Raw genomic sequence first — 12,859 nt, 5'->3', positions numbered from 1 at the left:
AAAAAGCAATAGAATACTACAAGCCACACACTCAAAGCAAAATGAAAGTGAGAATAAAGTGAAAACCGCGCTGTTAATACAGTGTTGCATTTTAGTTAACCAAAAAAATTTGCACATTAAAAATAAAGATGAATTACTATAAACTACGGCACAACAATCAATAATTTGTCTTTGTAATCAAATGCTCAAGTTCAAAATACACAACTAGCGCAATGTTTAACTTATTGCCGTTTATCAAAAATGGAACTTTCCATGTCTGGCAAGTCGATGATAGCCATTTTTGTTTCTCATCTATTTACAGCGCACATCAAATCCCTTTCCCCTGGAAAACTAACGTGAACATAAATTCACTGATATGACGTGGCCTGTATTTTTCTTTACAATCACATACACATTATCTATTCACATTACTACTATGTTTGTTATTATTAAGTAATTTACCAATTTTCAGCGTTAACACAACTTATTTTTAGTAAGACCCCGCTTTGTGTAGCGTCGTATAATCTTTGCTTTACTACTTGTTAATGCAAGCTCAAGTGAAGTGACTATGTCTGACGTGAGTTCATGTGATCCTTGTCTTACTCATTTACCAAAAGTTCATCACTGAAAACTTTCTAAACTATAAGGTGGCCACATTTTAGAAAAAAATTTTGTTACTACTGGTATATGAAGGTTTTTATTATCAATAAATTTCAATATTTTCTCATTATTCAATTCTTTGGGTTAAAATTTAAAATAGTATAACAAATATAGCTCCCCAAAGCAAGATTCTGTTTTAAACAAAAAATTGTATGCCCGTAGGTGTTTAGGGAATTTTCTAGGTTCTAATATTATAAACTTTTAACCAGTATATTGCGTCTTTGAAATATTTTTTTTTTTTGTTTGATGAAATAATTTTTATTGTCAACATTGTTTAAAATGAATTAGTAAAATATTATATATTATATATGAGTTATTTGTTCAATATTTTTGCCTTAGCTCATAATGTAGAGTAGGCAACATTGTAAAAAACAGACCTTGTAAATAATACTTTGGAGACTTCTATCATGGGAAAAACTAAGAAACGAGAGAAAAAATCTAAAAAACATAAACATAAACACAATAAAAGTAAGCGGAAACATAAAAAAGCTAAAAAGGAATCGGAAGCTACGGTGGTCACTCATCCAGAAGAGAAAACTGACAATGATGAAAGTGGCTTCGAAATACCAGTGGAACTTATGAATACAAAGTCCCATACACCTGTCACACCAAAGGAGCATCAAAAGCGTCAAAGTGAAATGCGTCGTGTTGTTGACCCATCAACAGGACGAGTTCGCCTTATCAGAGGGGAAGGAGAAGTAATGGAAGAAATTGTGAGCAAGGAGCGACATGCTAAAATTAATAGTTTAGCAACAGAAACTGATGGACTAATTTTTCAAAAACACACCATTGGCAAAATAAAAAAACCGTAATAATGAATTAAAGAAAATATCTTTTTTTTTCATAGCTTTAATATTTTACATAATTAGCATTTTAAAATATAAAAAAAATTAACTTTAACTTAAATTTTATTTCACACTCTGATAAGATCGATTATTAATAAAGCTGGTAAAAGAACGTTGTGGTGCCATCGTGCCAGGCCAGGTTATCTCCTACTTTTGCTCGACACATTGGACATGTTTGCTCTCGTTTAAACCAGGTGGTAACACAACTGTCACAGAAAATGTGTCCACATTCTAGCACCACAGGCGAGACGTACGCATCTTGACATATGGCACATAGCTCTTCGGAGGTATCAAAATTATCTTTTTCTGGTTTTCCGAACTTATTCTTTAAATAAAAAAAATATACGTATATAAACATAACAGTCTTTGAAGAAGATTACTTACTACATCCTTCAATAAACTGTTAAATGACTTCTTCAGTGTTTTACCGCGGTCTGCTAATTCGCATCCTTTAAGTACTATGTAAGTAGATGAAAACATCACACCAGAAATCTATATATGTACAAATGAAAATCATATCTTTCATTATTATTGCAAATGAGAAATTATTTCCAGAAAATTACTCACAGCATGTAAACCGGAATACGATTCGAAAAGGAATAACAGCCATTGTGGAATGGGGACCAAAGACCGATAAAATTGAGAGAAAAATTCAATGAACACATAAAACCGTGTCTGAAATGAAGTATGTTACAAAATCAAACTTGGGAGTTAGAATTAATCATGCATTAATTGTGGTACCCTTGACTTATGTCGTATGGCTCGCAGTGGTATTAAAGTAACGACCAATTTTATTGAAATAGTAATCAATTTAAGAAGAAGATCATTTACTGCGATATAGTATATAACCGTTGTTAGTGATATTATCTTCGGTATAATAATTGTATTCTCAATTGTATTTGGTGAATCGGTTGTAGGCGTATACGTATCCTGGGGAAGGTTATGTATTACCTGATGAACCGTATTCCGTTCGCTCGTTGGAGGCGATAATAGCAAACCAAAAGGATCTGGGGAAGTCGATGATGCCAATAAACGTAACGTAATTACGGCAGCAACCAATAGTAAGTCCCGTATAAGTATTAAGTTCTTTTTTTGATCAAGCCTTATAACTTGAGCTTGCAAAGATTTGTTAACACAGTACATAACGAATTGTAATGTTATTATATCCAAAATTGCAAGTGAATGATCATAAATAAATTTTACGAACAGTATGCATGCGAAAGGTATATAGTGAAGACAGTGGCGAATGGTTGGTATAACTATATCCTGGAAACTGGTGTTATATAATTCATTGGTTGAAGTTGCTGTCTCTTCTGTACCTCTTGTTGGAATTACAGGAATACTATGAGTCTGTTGATCCGTTGAAACATTTCCACTTAAATCTAACCCATCCCTTCTTACATTTGTTTGATGCAATGCATTTGACGGAGTTGTAAAGTTGTTGATATCACCTGCTGCAACATTATTGCGGAAATTTATATGATGGTCAAATACTAAACTTGATGATCTCGCAGCATGCGGTCCTGCTGAAACCGAGTTTATTTGACCATCAGAATTACGATTAAACATAATTGGACTATTGATATCATTATCATGGGAATGTCGAGCAGATTCATCGAAATTATTTGTTGTAGAAAAAGAACGTAAAACTTCAGGTGAAAAAACGTTATTTAAATTTCCTAATGAATTGGGAAGCGAATGGACTCTATTATAGTTCGATCCGGAACTTATTCCGCCCGTATTTTGGTGCGACGGAATGCCACTTCCTGATGCTGCAATAATGTTTCCCAGTCGGCTCCTAGTGACTTCTGCTACTTGATCTCTTATAAAACGGGCATAATGCTCCATGATGTTATGTGAATTTCTTGTCTCACTAGTTGATTCTAAGTTCTCTGGTGCATTTTCTTCTATATCTATTCTTATATTTTCGAAAGACTGTTGAATTAAAGGTGTATTCTGTGATGATACGTTGTGGACATCAGGCGAAGTTACGTTGGAAACATTGACCTCAATATCATTTGCTTGCAATCGGAACAAAGTTCTATTTGCTTCCGTTTCATTATTTATATTGCTGTTATTCATTACGCCGACCAAATACTTTCTAGATATTTTTTTAAAAACAATGTTGATTTATTTTTGGTTTGCATAGCAAGGAACAAACTTATTGCACTTAAGATGAATAATCTGAAACTATGGTTTCGTTTAAGTACTTTTATCCAGTCCAGGGTTGCCTTTCTTTTCAAAATTAAGCATAATTCTTTATTTACATATACTCCAATTGTACAGATACATATGTATGTTAGATACTTTTTTCATAAACATTATTTAATTAACAATATAAAAAATTTTAAGTTTTTGGGTTTAACCAGCACCTAGCAGCTTTTAAAGGTATCCGAAAATTTCTGCATTGCAAAAGTTTAACACGGCTAAATTTTTAAAAGATTGAAAATTAAAAAAAAAAATTATTTTAATAAACAAGGTTTCTAATATTTGTAAATTTAAACTGTATCATTGAATGACGAATTAAATAGTTTGATATATACATATATGCCGATTTCAACTACCGAAATCATATTTGAGAAAAGAAATCATTTGAATTGACTTATGCTATTTTTGTATTTTCAGCACTCCAGTCTTCAGTACTACAGATAAGTAGGGCATTTTAAATATAATAAAGAATTTGAATTAAATTTGTGATTTGTGTAAAGTTGAAGGTAAAATAATTCTGATTTTCAATCTACGTAAGCAGTTCTTCGTTAAGAAGAATGTTTGTACATAAAATTTACTTATATGAACAGAGTAAAACGTAGAAGGAAACATCGGAGATCCTTAAAAGTATGTATGTATGTACTTATATGAATGATCATCGTGATGCGCTAACTAGACCCTAAATTTTTCAAATGTCGATCTGAAAGTTCGCACATGTTTTGTTCTCCTTGAGAAGCTGCTCATTTGCCGAAACAGCCAATATCAGATCACTATAGCATATAGAGGTCCTTCGAACCGACCGATTAAAATATTCTGGTATAGAAAATTTTTTTAATTGATATAAGTACGTATGTACATATATCTTCACAAAATATAAAACATGTATGTACCTACCGTTCAAACTGACCGATCAATACAAGATGAAGATCTTCAAAAACGATTTTTTTTCTTATTAAGAATCTTAATTCGAGATGAAGGCTGTTTATATCAAACAATATGGTTAAAAATGACTAGCAAAACGTTTAGAACATTGTTTTCGCTAAAGAAAATCTCCTTATAAAAATTAATTTCATATTCGGAAGAACGTTCATCAAGACACATGCCATAAATAAATAAAGCGAATCTAACGTTGGTTACAAGCCAATTCTGTTTCGTATCAACATATATATATATACGTACATTCATATTGTATTTGACTGCACATACATGCACTGCATTCACCCTTACTCGTATCAGGTGAGCTTACAAAGCCGGTTAGTAGTGCACTCTTATTCATCCCAAGGGAAGAACCTATGGTGGTGCCTCAGAAACAACCCAAAACTAACAACAAAAATGCATATTGCCATGGAAACTTTACCACAAGCCTTTGACACAACAATAAAACTAAAAGAAAACTAAATTCACTTTGTTTAGTTTCTAATGTTTTTCTTCAGTGTATACGCATATACATATGTATGTACATATGCGGTCTAAATTTATTAGTGCTCTATAATAAGCAAATTTTACTTAATGAATGTGTAAATATTTTGAATAACTTGCGTGTTAAAAATATTAATATGAATTTTAATTATTATAAGAAAAAAAATTGCACAACTATGCAAATGTGTGAGTATTTCATTTTCATAAATTTAAATTTTTAAAGCTAATATGGGAATCAAACCGTCATACTCTATTATTCACGAACTAATGAAGTTAATTATTTGTTCAGAACGAATAACAATAAAAACAAAGTGGCTTTTGCAGCAATGATAGTTATTTGGCGGAAGTTCTTCTAAAAATTAAGTAATGCCGCAGAACAGCTGAAGGAATACATGGATTTTTCATGCCCGAAGTGCACAAATGTTTGGCGGATTCTATCAAGGCCTAAAATTCGTATTTAATACACAGAATTACAGTGATATAATCCTGATATATTATTTCGAGTTAATTAAGATTTTGGTGATTTGGCTGACTGACAAAAAATCAAAATTTTTAAGTATCGTAATACAAATCTGTATTATCGTATAAACCCCTATTGAGACAATACAAGCATGTCAACGCTCAATCCGATTATTCATACATTTGTTATAAGCCGAGGCTGGAATGCCCTTCAGTGAATGATTTTTACTGGTTTCGACGGACTAATGACGCGACCACAGAAGCGGATTTTTCACTTAAGAGAGGAAAAAAAATCACACATTCTTCTTCTTTACTTCCACCATTTACTTGGGAGTGGCCAGAAACGATTCTTTTACACATGGCTCAAGCAGCTCACGACTTATCGTTTGAAGGCGAGCTAAAGTGAGAAGGCGAAACATCCCCTACATGGGTTAGGCGCTGGGTATGGGACCCGCAACGTAAAAAATGAAAATTAACAACCAGACGGCGTATTATAGTGGTGAAAAATCCACGTATTTGCTGCCCACTAATACGGTTGTTACGACGAATTGCCTCGAACGGCCAAGTATTATTCTTTACTAACGAATGCATGATGAACCACACCACTGTAATCAAAGAAAACGATTGATTTTTGACCGACTTTGACGTGCTTATTTTGGTTTCAGCTCACTATTGGAGCGCCAGTCGCTAGATTGTTGAATAGTTTCCACGAAATTAGAAAAAAAGATTCAGGTCTTTTGGTTCAGGCGTTTGTACACTTCAGGCCCAAAAGATTAACGAAAATATGTTGAGTTGATTCAGAAGAGACGTGAAGATCTTCTCCTATCTCTGTAATGCCAATTTACAACGGTTCCGTAGCCGTGTTTCCATTGAAAACATAAAAAGATCAAATATATAAAAAAGGTTGTACCATTATAGAAAAAAATTGATCGTTTTGGTTTGCGCGTGCAGTTTAAGGGGCTATACCAGTGTGAGGCATGAACAATTAGGCGATTTTCGTAAATTTTTTTTTAAGTTTTTTTTTACTAGATTGAATGTTTCGACGTTCTATGGACGTATAGCTATATTAAAAATTTTTGTGCTGTCTGCGGAAGTGCGAAAAAAAGTGCCTAACTGCTGGCATGATTCCGGTCGAATGAGTAGCTGAAACAAAAAAATTCAAAATGTTTATTAAACTGAAATATATTTTCTATACAAATGAACTACGATCTTTGAAAAATAACAAAAATTAAGAAAATGGCCAAATTTTGAAAAAAAAAAATCGTTTTTTTACGAAAAAAATGGCGGTTTTTTTAATGCCAAATTGACAATTTCAATCCATTGTATAGCAAATGTACTCAACTAAGCCCAGTTTTAATTTGAAGTCGATCGGATTTTGAAAAATGTCGTTTCGAGAAAAACGCGTTTAAAGTTTCACTTACATACATTATACATATATATGTATATGTATGTTTGCACCTCTGAGCGGTCGATGTTTAGAACGCTGCCATTTGCGTATATTTTTTGAAAAAAACTATTCAAGATCATAATATAATATAAATATTTTAGAAAATGGAGTATGAGGAAAAAATAGAATTAATTAAAGATATTGTGAACTTATTGATTCCTTGCCGATTTCACAGGATATTTTTGAATATTTATATAAACTATCGAAAAAGCAAAAAAAAAAATTTTTTTTGAAAGTGTCACACTGGTATAGCCCCTTAATTGGTCCAGTCCGAGTCAAATTGTTTGAAAGTATTATCCTTTTTTTTAAAGCTAAGACTATTATCAAGTTTAATATAGAAAAAAATAATATATTGAAATGTTTCAAAGACGATTTATTTGGCTTATAAAAAATAAGATATACACATTTGTTAAAAACTAAATTCTTAACCCTGTGACTTATACTCTAGTAAAAATAAATATTATGAAAATAAAGGGTATTATGTAAATGCATACAGATGTATGTACATATGTATATAGCGTTACGACATACTACATACTAATCTCCAAATAACATACGTATATTATTTGAAATTATAATATTAATATAAAAATCACCATTATATTTATGACAATTAATTTCATCAGCACCTTCAGTCTATTTCATCTCTCTCACTCTGCCCCCCTGCGCAGAATTTCTAGCAAATTTATTGTTTTGCCGACTTTTTCTACCTTACGTACCTAACCCAAAATGACCTTAATCATCATTTGGATTCGTATCAGAAATTGTTGTTAAAATACAAATATACGGACACATATCACGACATACATATGCTTTAATATATAACTACTCAGGAATAAGTTCTCTTATTCGTTCGTTTTTGCAATGAACGCGATCCGTAATAATAGGGACAGCGCCTTTAAATGTATAACCGTTATACTGTTATAAAACAGAGCAAAATATTATTGCTTATCAATGTTCCAGCATATCATCATCTGGGTGCACACACGGTGCACACCACGGCACGACGTTCAATGAACTGGCATTGTTATGCGTGGCGATAAAGTTTTCGTTGATCGATGGCGCCGTTGCAAAAACGTCTTGACGGATTTAAGAGGCAATTGGAAATGGTAGTAAGCACAATATGGCAATGGATCCCAATAGGCGAATAGAGCTTCCCTCTTATCTAGTACTGTGGTCGGAGTGGAGCGTTCAATAGAGCTCCAGCGGAAATTAGCTGTCAACGCACCGAGTGCCGACTCCTCATCTGGACTTGTAAAACTTAATTGTCTTCGATGAATGCATTTCATAGTGCGGCAGAGTACTTGAGCGTGAGATCGATTATAGCAGATATATGGCAATGAGACACCGACACGTACACCGAGTGGAATGAACTGCGTTGTGCCTTGACACTTAATCAGACGAAAGCTCATGTGCCCATTGATGCTACGCTGGAAGCGCACTTTGGCGAAAAATGTTTTCAGCCAAAAATCAATTTGAGCTTCGTCGGACACTACGGGGCTACCATGTGCATGTAATGGCGTTACAGGTATCAAATTTTTCGTTTCACGCTCTACTTTACAAGTAACATTCGAAACAACTCGTGAGTCTTTGACGGTTGTGCAAGTAATATAATGTTCACCCGGCAAATCGCGTATCACAATCCACTTTTCATTTTCACTTATTTCATGATTAAATTTGAATTCCACTCTATTATTTGGTAGTAAGTATTTGAAACGTTCAACTAAGCCTTGAAAACCCACCGCCATTAGGATATTTCGAAAATTGCTGATGAAATTGTTCTCATACAATTGCTGAAGATCGTTTGGGGAAGTGAGTACAGAGTGGGGTGGCACAACAATATTATGAGCTGTACATTTTTTGAAAAATTCCAAACAATCGTCTAAAACGTTGGTCTCATTCATACCCGGTATGAAACTGGCACAGCCGAGTAGTTCCAAATGTTGTTTAGCAAGTGCATCGTAATAGGCAGGACTCGTTGCGCAAACCGGTATATAAACTGAAGGCTTCTCCTTGCTAACAATCTGACACAAAGCAGTTATATAGCTGTCTACATTATTTGGGCTTGGTCGTGGGACTATGTAGAATTTGTCGACGGCGGTGGAGAAACGTGCCAGTCCAAAGAGTCCTTCGAACTCGAACACCACCACACGAGAACCGGAGGAATAAAAATTACGTGCCAGATGTAATGTTTGAATTGTACTTCCACAACTAATTAGTACAGTGCGTCTATGATGTTGCGGGCCATCCGTTGATACATCCATCAAAGAGTCGACATTTAACATCCACTTAATGAAAGCCACAGGTATACGAACGAACTTCCAAAAGATCCACAATAAAGCTGACAACCAAAAACTGGGTGCCGCTATCGATAGCGGTATATAAAGGATAAACCGTATGATCGTAAAAGTTAAATTGATCAGCAATTGTGGCCAAAAGAGTAAAACTTGTCGCATAGAAGCAGAAATCGTACGCGGTGATCGGCGCACCAGTTGTGATTGATGACCCAAAGCTGGATTCGTATTGGTATTGGTTGAATGCGCGAGCTGTTCCTGGCCAGGATCTTCAGGTATTTGATCCAAAGAGTTGATGCGGCGAAATTTTGATCGTGAATAACGAATTTGACGTGCTTGTTCCTGTTTCTTTAAAATATCGATCGCCATATTTATTTCCTTTAATCAATTAATTTACGTTTAACAAATCGTTTTTGGTGGAATTTTCCACAGCTGCAGTTATTTCAAAGTAGTTGAACCTAGTTGACATCCGACAATAAATTGAAGGTTTATCTGAGGTACTGGCAAATTGAACTGCAACCGTAAGACTGAATTTAATAAATGTATGCCCGACGGATTTGCAATAATGGCAAAACTCAATAAGCTACTAAGTACCACTTAAATAGTGTCTCATCTTTTAAATCTCACCATTAATATAAAAACTCAAAGAATTAATAACGTTGTGTTGATACGAGCTCATCTCCTAGTCAACAATTCTGTATCTCTTTTTTTAATTAAACAAATCCCTCCCGGAATGAAGTATATAAGAGAACACACATGTCAATGTAATCAGAAGTACACATGCAAACCCGTGTGCCAATATGTGAATGTATGGCTAAAACCCAATTCTAGGGAATACAGTGGCGGATCATTTCAACTTAATTTGGGTTACACACATTTTTTCGAATTTTTTATAAATGCTCTATATACTCGTATATTATATATAAAATTATGCAGTGACTATCATCGCAACCCAAAACTTGTAAGACATAACATCAAGCTGAAGCTCAAGCTCAGATAAGGTACATATGTGTCTTATATTTTGTATAGTCACGGCGTTTGAAGTATAGTTGTGGAGCGAATGCTTGCCTTAACTACGCTCTGCTGAATCCGCCACTGCATGGGCACACGTTAACCACGAGACCATAGACATTTGTTAACAAGTATGTATATTCAAGCACCTTTTGCTGTAGTGGTGATGATGATTTGTGCTTATTTTTTATTTCAATATAAATTCGTATTATCAATTTTCATCATCACTTGAAATGTGTTTTATTTTATGGCACTACACCTTGGGTTCTTGATTAGTTTACCTTATCAAACAAATAATTATGCATTAAATGGCTATACTACTACTACAGAGTTTTAGTTTTTGGATGCACACTGATTTTTTCCTCGCATCAACAATATTGTTTGGAATATTCTGTAGTTTTTTCGTCGAGTCGGGATTTCAATACCGACTTTTTTCATCATCAGGCCCAATTGTAACGATACATTTGAAAGGAAGTGCGTGGAAGCATTGGTACAGTTCTTATTTGATTATTTCCGAACGTGTTGATTTTGATGCAAGAACTTTTGTCTAAGATAAGATTCAGACGGTTCACTTGCACGATGCAAAACTCTCATTTCAGAAATGCCAACCGATCTTGCGGCGTCTACTACAACGAAATGCAAATTATAATATTTAGTTTCAGATCGAATATATTGTTGAAATTGAGTCGGAGTCCGCATGGCTAAAGGACTTTATGAGACACTCTTTTCTAAATGAAACGTTTACTCTATGGTATTTATTACCCAGCTATTTAAAAGAAGTCTTAACTTCTGCTCAAATTTGCATGTATGAATATATGATATTTGTATTGGCAAATGTGAAATATTGAATATACATATTATAATTATGTACATATACATTGCACAAGCTCGAAGTTCTATCATGTGTATAATTAAACAGGTGAAGTGGCAGATAATGTTTATGTGTCTGTATGCACAATTACATTTATACTAATGCAACATAACATAGTAGTAAGTATGGGTACAAAATTCGGACTCCTAAAGATGTAGTATCGAAGAGAAATGTATGCGGCCGTCAGAAATAACCGCCAAACCATCTTAAAATACAATTATGCCAAATTAGTAGTTTATTGCTAATTTTTTAACAAATCAAAATTTACTAGACAAAATGTAAGATCTTATTTGTAAAATACGCGATTTAAAGCTTAAAGTTCAAGGCATTAAGTGCACTTTCGAAATTTCTCAAAATCTATATTAGCATTTCTTGTTCTTTGCAACCATATATGCATTTGCGCGTGTTTCTAAATATATAATTGCAAATCTGATTGATTCGCTAGAACATTTTTATTACCTTTGGAACTGATTTGGTACCGGAAACTGCGATTGTATGCAGTTTTCTAAAGACGTAATATTGGAGAACACAATTCAAGTACCTTTGTATGCCTACATATGTATGTTTGTAAGCTTAAGTGGTTTTCGGTGCTGAGAACTTCCATGCGGATATTTGCAAGCGGAAATACCCGCATTTGTATTGTCGCCGACATTTTGAATATTACCTAGTTTTTGATTGAATCTGGACTTTGTGCTCATTCGAAACATTACTGATTCGACATACGAATACTCAGATATGTATGCTCCTGTGTACGCACTATGTTTCCACCGAATACTCATAAATATCACATTTTAATCACATGAGCTATACTAATATTGCTAAAACGATTTACTATTTGTTTTTATTTGATGAGATTAAAACGCCCACATAACTATCGCTAGCGTGCTAAAGTATAATTATTTATTTATAAATGTACATACATACATATGTCTATTTTTTAAACTATTTTGTTGTTTGACATTAAATTCAATTCTAGACAGAAACTGTTGTTGCTCGTCGCTTAAAGCCATTTTAGTGTCACGACTTTAAGCATGTATTTGTGCCGCCACTGATAAGGATTTCCAATCCAAGCCAATCCGAATGATTAACTCAGTAAATTATTGGCGATTATGTTTGAACTGTTGTTTGTAAGAAAAATGTACTTGCAGTTCTCCAGAGTTGCATCATATACAAGCTCACACAAGGGAGTTTGATATGTCGGTGACTTTTCGAATACCATGTTATATTCATATACATATGTACATATGTTCGACAGATTCTTAGAATATATAAAACGTCGTCTGATCAAATTTGTCTTGGATTGGCCCATTTTGTAAACTGCGCGCACAATCCGAATAGGTAAAAGAAAATTATCCTAGGTTGGTGCAAACACTTCTTTCTAAAGAATGGTTGAATTTGTTGCAGAAGTGTTTTGGGGAGACTACTCTATCACGGCACAGAGCATTCATTTAATGACAATAGCATCGAAAAAGTTAAGGAAATATTGGCATAAAAGATATAGCAGAGGCTTTCTACATCTCGTATGAATCGACATCACCTTAAAATCAAATTAGATATATGTAGGGTTATATATATATATAAAAGATCAGGGTGATGAAACGAGTTGAAATCCGAGTGACTGTCTGTCCGTCTGTTCAAGCGATAACTTAAGTAAAAATTAACATAT

The 12,859-nt window shown here is 33.9% G+C and overlaps 3 protein-coding genes across 4 annotated transcripts; 1 reads left to right on the top strand and 2 right to left on the bottom strand.

Annotated features, from left to right (window-relative positions):
- The first annotated feature begins 989 nt into the window (after nt 1-989).
- Nucleotides 990-1,539, top strand: LOC126759733 (ADP-ribosylation factor-like protein 6-interacting protein 4). Its single transcript, XM_050474799.1, has one exon. It carries the CDS (start codon nt 1,047-1,049, stop codon nt 1,449-1,451), a length of 405 nt encoding a protein of 134 aa, XP_050330756.1. The 5' UTR covers nt 990-1,046; the 3' UTR covers nt 1,452-1,539.
- On the bottom strand, nt 1,455-3,700 carry LOC126759730 (E3 ubiquitin-protein ligase RNFT1). 2 transcript variants are annotated; one of them, XM_050474782.1, is made up of 4 exons: nt 2,436-3,700; nt 2,052-2,159; nt 1,869-1,976; nt 1,455-1,809 (listed from the first exon to the last, which is right to left on the bottom strand). In XM_050474782.1, the coding sequence occupies exons 1-4, from the start codon at nt 3,564-3,566 to the stop codon at nt 1,576-1,578; spliced, it is 1,581 nt and encodes a 526-aa protein (XP_050330739.1). In that variant the 5' UTR covers nt 3,567-3,700; the 3' UTR covers nt 1,455-1,575. The 2 variants fall into 2 exon arrangements, with proteins under 2 accessions (XP_050330739.1, XP_050330728.1); XM_050474771.1 differs by having other exon boundaries at nt 2,226-3,699.
- A 3,667-nt stretch (nt 3,701-7,367) lies between these two features.
- LOC126762676 (uncharacterized) lies at nt 7,368-9,969 on the bottom strand. The gene has a single exon (XM_050479596.1). The coding sequence runs from the start codon at nt 9,678-9,680 to the stop codon at nt 8,028-8,030; it is 1,653 nt and encodes a 550-aa protein (XP_050335553.1). The 5' UTR covers nt 9,681-9,969; the 3' UTR covers nt 7,368-8,027.
- Between the last annotated feature and the right edge of the window lie 2,890 nt (nt 9,970-12,859).

The sequence above is a fragment of the Bactrocera neohumeralis genome, chromosome 2 (genome assembly GCF_024586455.1).
Source record: "Bactrocera neohumeralis isolate Rockhampton chromosome 2, APGP_CSIRO_Bneo_wtdbg2-racon-allhic-juicebox.fasta_v2, whole genome shotgun sequence".
NCBI classification, from domain to species: domain Eukaryota; kingdom Metazoa; phylum Arthropoda; class Insecta; order Diptera; family Tephritidae; genus Bactrocera; species Bactrocera neohumeralis.
The sequence above is the reverse complement of the archived record's forward strand: the minus strand, read 5'-3'. Positions and strand labels throughout refer to the sequence as shown.

Excerpts from the sequence above, each read along its gene's own strand:
- LOC126759733 (XM_050474799.1), top strand. The coding sequence starts at position 1,047 with ATGGGAAAAACTAAGAAACGAGAGAAAAAATCTAAAAAACATAAACAT.
- LOC126759730 (XM_050474771.1), bottom strand. The coding sequence starts at position 3,566 with ATGAATAACAGCAATATAAATAATGAAACGGAAGCAAATAGAACTTTG. Across the intron at positions 1,977-2,051 it reads CGTATTCCGGTTTACATGCT|ATTTCTGGTGTGATGTTTTC; the intron begins GTGAGTAATTTT and ends GTACATATATAG. Across the intron at positions 1,810-1,868 it reads ACAGTTTATTGAAGGATGTA|AATAAGTTCGGAAAACCAGA; the intron begins GTAAGTAATCTT and ends TTTTATTTAAAG.
- LOC126762676 (XM_050479596.1), bottom strand. The coding sequence starts at position 9,680 with ATGGCGATCGATATTTTAAAGAAACAGGAACAAGCACGTCAAATTCGT.